This window comes from Quercus lobata, chromosome 2, assembly GCF_001633185.2.
Source record: "Quercus lobata isolate SW786 chromosome 2, ValleyOak3.0 Primary Assembly, whole genome shotgun sequence".
NCBI classification, from domain to species: domain Eukaryota; kingdom Viridiplantae; phylum Streptophyta; class Magnoliopsida; order Fagales; family Fagaceae; genus Quercus; species Quercus lobata.
In genome coordinates, this window is record NC_044905.1 from 54,196,820 (window position 1) to 54,202,278 (window position 5,459).

Genomic DNA, 5,459 nt, shown 5'->3' on the forward strand with positions numbered 1-5,459 from the left:
TTAATGGCAGTACGCATGTGGTACTGTATGTCAAATTCACTCAACTCTATGGCCTATAGTGCCATTCATCTTACGGCTTCAGGATAGATAGCTCATTGCTCGCCGTAAGGGCTTGTCAGTCAGGACGATTACCTTGTGGGCTTGGAAATATGACTTGAGCTTGCGAGCTACTATAACCAAAGAGAAGGCTAGTTTCTCCATCGGCGAGTACCTCTCCTCTGAGCCACGAAGTGCCCGGCTAGTGTTGTACAGGGGATTTTGCACCTAGTCTTCTTCTCTGATCAAGGCTGCACTGACAGTGGCCGGGGATACAACCAAGTAAAGGAACAATTATTCTCCTGATTTTGAGGGACTTAGTAATGGCGGGAAAGAGAGGTAAGCCTTTAGATCCTCGAATGCCTGCTAACACTCAACCATCGACTCAAAAGATTTCTTCAGCGTGCAGAAGAAAGGTAGGCACTTGTCTGTTGCCCTTGATTATCAGCAATTTTCAATCTAATGGCTTTTCGATCCAAGAAAGGGTGGCTTGTTGCTTAGGGGTTGCAACAAGCGTAGAGAGAGAGAAAAATTTGTTTGAGTAGAGCTGTAAATATAAACCATTTTTAATCTTGTGTTAGTGTTCTCATTGAAGCTCTTAAAGCCTTCAAATATTTTTACAAAAATCACTTTTTGATCTTGTATTTTCTAATTTTGTTATATTTTTGTGTTTGTAATGGTATAAGTAATGGGGTAGGTAATGACAGACTAACGATGTTAATCACATGTGGGTAAAATGTTAAATTTTAAATCGCGGGTGAGTAAGTTAAATTTGGGCTAAACCACAGGTGATAGGTAATCTGTAATTTCCCTTTTTTTTTCTTTTTTTCTTTTTTATAGTCAAAATTAATTGTAATTTAGAATCTGCCTAACAATAGTTGGACACGAAATGCCTGCGGCTACATAAAACCAGTAGACTTTTTGCTCATCTGTATTGAATGATCTGCTTTAATTGGATTGCATTGTTTAACAAGTCTATTTTCGATTGCAATAGAGAAGTATTTTGAATTGTAAACATAGATATAACGAAACCTTGTGCATGATCTAATACGAATGCATGGATAAAAACTCAATAAAGGAGTTCACTTGTTAATTCAATTGACAAATTCGACAAACTCAATGAGAGCAAGATCAAAAGAGAGTACAAAGTAGAAGAAAACAAAATTCATAAATTAAAATTTAATAAGTACAAAATTTATTTGGGAGGGCTTGCTCGAACGATGAGATCCAATATGATTTTCATTTGTTTGCTCCAACTTTATCCTTAACAGCATCACAAGCCCCTTGTGCCTTATCCTTCATCTGCTGGCCAGCCTGCAATATATAGAACTCCATATGTAAGCAATTAACAATGATGTAGGGCAGTATTACTTGAGATCGAAGTATTTTGTTATGTTTGTATGTAATTTTCTAACTTAGTAAAAACTTAGTTGAACCTCTTGGCATGATTCCTTGGCAGATTGAGCAGCATTGCTCGCCTTGTCCGCCATGTTGCCTGCCTTTTCCTAAACCAAAAAAGAACAACACATTATAATCAACATTTAAAATGTCAACGTGCATGTTGTTCATGCATGAAACATCCATCCATGCCTATCTAATCCTTTTAGATGCAGTTTGCCTAAGAAGAACCGTATCATAGGCGTATCTTGAACATATTGGCACTAAAAATAAAAAATCAGGGTACGCATACAGAAGTATCCCAGAGATATCCGGTACCGGATACAAATATATGAGCTAAACTAGAGTATCTGTGCTTACTAGATGTATGCTACTATGCTAATAGATGTAAATAGGATGGATAGAAACTCACCTGAGCTTGGCCCTTGGCCTCGCCAGCTTGGTAACTTGCATTCTGGGATTTGTGCATCTTCAGTCTCTGCTTCGAACACAAACACTCGCAATGTTATTCAGGCTCTAAAATTTAACTTGGGTGATTCTACAAACAAATGTGAGGTAAAATTTATAGGATTTTCAAACCAATCCACTAATTGACACGTTTATGTTTTCTCAAATATGCTCTCACATATGTCATCATATGATTGAAGTTTGGCATTTTGATTTGGCCTTAGGACCAGGTGCTTCTTTTGATGATACGCACACTAATCATTCAATTCAAAGTTGGTTACGATTTTAGAGGGATATATATGAACTTGGCCTTGACACTACTTGCAATGAATTTGCTACTCTAGAGTCTAGACTGTCCTAGTGATATAGTTCACTTGTGGTAAAATTTGTCAATTATTGAGAAATACATTTAAACTTCGCATTTGTTGAGTCATATGATGTGATAAAAATAAATAATAATAAAATGAGCCCCTAAAAAATTCATAAGTACGCACGCTATGCATATTCTTGCTCTATCAAGTAGTAAGCAAAAATACTCTTTATCAATCACACATTTGTGCAAATATTTCATGTCCAGATTTATACAAATAATAATAAAATGAGCCCCTAAAAAATTCATAAGTACGCACGCTATGCATATTCTTGCTCTATCAAGTAGTAAGCAAAAATACTCATTATCAATCACACATTTGTGCAAATATTTCATGTCCAGATTTTATGTATAGATCTTAGTTTGCTCCATAGGTACGTGAAGGACCCCATCATCAATTGTCCTTATAAAAGTCTCTCATGCAAAGAAAAAACTCAGATGTCTAACCCGACTTTACCCCATGAACCTAACGACCTTGAAAACACCCACCTACGGAATAACTCACGTAAAAAGACTTATGCAGAGGCAATACAGGATGCAAATATGCTAGAAGCACGGTATGGAGTGGGGGAAGAAGACTATGAAGCAATAGCCAACCAGGAAGAGAACGTTGCGCAGCAAACACAAAGTGCAGAAACCCAACCTAAAACTGATGAAGAACGATCAGATGAAACTTGGGAAATCCGACTCACCCCAGAATTGAAGAACCAGCTAGCAGGACCATGGAAAACGAGCGTTATCCTCAAGCTTATGGGACGGCCACTGGGATATTGGACACTCCAAACCAGGTTAGCCGGTATTTAGCGACCCACAAGTACGACACATTTAATCAACCTCAGTTCCGGTTTTTTCATTATGCGTTTCGATGTGCTTAAAGATTATCACCATGCTCTAATGGAGGGTCCATGGTTTGTGGGAGACCATTACCTGCATGTGCAAGCCTGGGAAGTAGATTTTCATCTGCAAACCGCCAAAATATCAACCACGATGGTTTGGATCCGCCTAGAACAATTACCCATTGAATATTACCACCCAGAATTTCTCAAACACGTGGGAAAAAAACTAGGGAGACTTTTGAAGGTTGATGCCATTACTAGCGCCGCCATTCGTGGGAGATACGCTCGAGTGTGCATACAAATAAACATGGCCAACCCGCTGCCCAAACGTGTGAAAATAGGATCCTTTTGGCAAGACATTGTTTATGAAAACCTCCCCATGCTTTGCTACAGATGCGGTAGACTCGGCCATCGGGAACCGCAGTGTACAAAAGGCTTGGCGTCACCAGCTACCATGTTACCTCATGAGAATGAACCTTTAACCCCAAACGTTTCACCGATAGACCCCAATCACGTGTCAACCCCCTGGAAAACGGTCTAAACAAGATGCACTCGGACACGTGGACGCCAACTTGAGACATCTCTAAGCGGTAAAAACATCTTAACCAACCCTTACACGTTGAATCACCCACGTGGTCTAGCTTCAGCATCGACGACACAGAGGCAACGCACTCACAATACTGAGTCGGTGATGCAACATAATCGCGAAAGTGCTATACAGCCAACTGGGTGTTACTGTGGTGAGGTGGCATCCATGGGTAATAAGTTTAATTTACTGAAGCCATGTGAGGAAGAACAGCAGCACATGCATGATTCTAGAGAAGCCGACTGTTCAAGACTTTCTCATCAACTAAATGACGTGGCTGGACATAACACACGCACTCCTTGCATGGCTAGATGTCCTGAAGAACTTCAAAATCCTCACGTTCAAACCATGCAACAAGAGCAAGATAAAACACTTGCTAATCTAGCCGACCCAATCCCTCATGATACACACCAAACAAATGGCTCCCTCATCGGATCATGCATCCTCCTCACCCCCTCTAACAGATCCTGTGTCTCACACCAACTCTTCAAGGCAACCCACACCTCTCAACCATACCACACTTAAGCAACCAACCCCCTCCTCACCAAGCCTACAAACAGGAGATGGAGAACTTAGAAAAACTTTGGAGCGGACTTTCTCTAGAACAAACACTCGACGGGACAGTGAGCTATGTCCGCATTCCGGTTCATCCGCGGACAGCCATGAATTGGAACCAAGCGACTCAAACTCCGAGCCTGCCTCTAAGGCTCGACCCACCTCCCCATTCCAACCCCTACCGCAACCACTGATCCCATGTCCAAGTCCACAGGTCCAGCCACCCTTATCGCACCCAGGCAAGGTGGACACAAACTTCACCGGTCAGGCAGCGAAGCATTTCAGTGAGCTCCTCCAGTGCAGACTCCCCGGATATACTGCCCGCAGCCATTTTTCGCTTCCTGGATCGCAGCGAAATAAACATTGCCATGCAAGAAGATTAACCCAACCTTTACATAGTCATGTTCTCAAACTGCAGCCTACCATTCGTCGTGTCCGGCACGCACTGGGCCAGGCTCGGCAATGTGGAAGCACTGTATCGCATCATGACCACCATAGCAAGGCATCAGTGCCTTCAACTGCCGACACCGAGGAATCCCTCGACATGGGAAGTCCCGAATAAGTCCCTCACCCCATTTTCCACATCCATAAAGATGATCGCCTAGAACTGTCAAGGCGCCGGCAATGAGATGTTTCGTGCACATGCCTATGAGCTCCACCATAGGCACCACCCTGATATCCTGATTATTATCGAGCCCCGCATTGTTGACGTTAGGGCTCAAGGGGTGATAGACACACTCCCGTACACTCACTCACAACGTGTGGACCCAGTTGGCTTCTCTGGAGGAATCTGGTTGCTTTGGAATGAAGGCCCCTCCTTCAGTGTCGAAATTATCACCTGCAGCGACCACAGTATTCACGCTCTTGTGAAGGTACCTTCTCCATCCCTTTCTTTTTTACTTACTGCAGTGTACGCCCCTCCCCAATTTAATAAGTGGAAACCGTTTTGGGATTATTTAGAAAATCTAGCTTTGAATATCTCTTTTCCGTGGATCCTACTAGGGGATTTTAATGATATGTTGTCTGAGGATGAAAAACTAGGAGGTCTTCCAGTCAATAGAACCCGCATTGCGGCCTTTAGAAACTGTTTGGATAAATGTGGGCTAATTGATCTAGGTTTTCATGGCCCCCGGTACACGTGGACCAACAAAAGCCCGGTTTGGCAATCCATCATAAAGGAAAGGTTAGATAGAGGACTGGGCAATGCCGACTGGACTTTGCTCTTTCCTAC

General features: G+C 42.3%; 1 protein-coding gene across 1 annotated transcript; it reads right to left on the reverse strand.

Annotated features, from left to right (window-relative positions):
- Positions 1-1,094: 1,094 nt before the first annotated feature.
- Positions 1,095-1,962, reverse strand: LOC115978406 (stress-induced protein KIN2-like). The gene is made up of 3 exons (XM_031100424.1): positions 1,847-1,962; positions 1,473-1,541; positions 1,095-1,350 (listed from the first exon to the last, which is right to left on the reverse strand). The coding sequence occupies exons 1-3, from the start codon at positions 1,901-1,903 to the stop codon at positions 1,276-1,278; spliced, it is 201 nt and encodes a 66-aa protein (XP_030956284.1). The 5' UTR covers positions 1,904-1,962; the 3' UTR covers positions 1,095-1,275.
- Between the last annotated feature and the right edge of the window lie 3,497 nt (positions 1,963-5,459).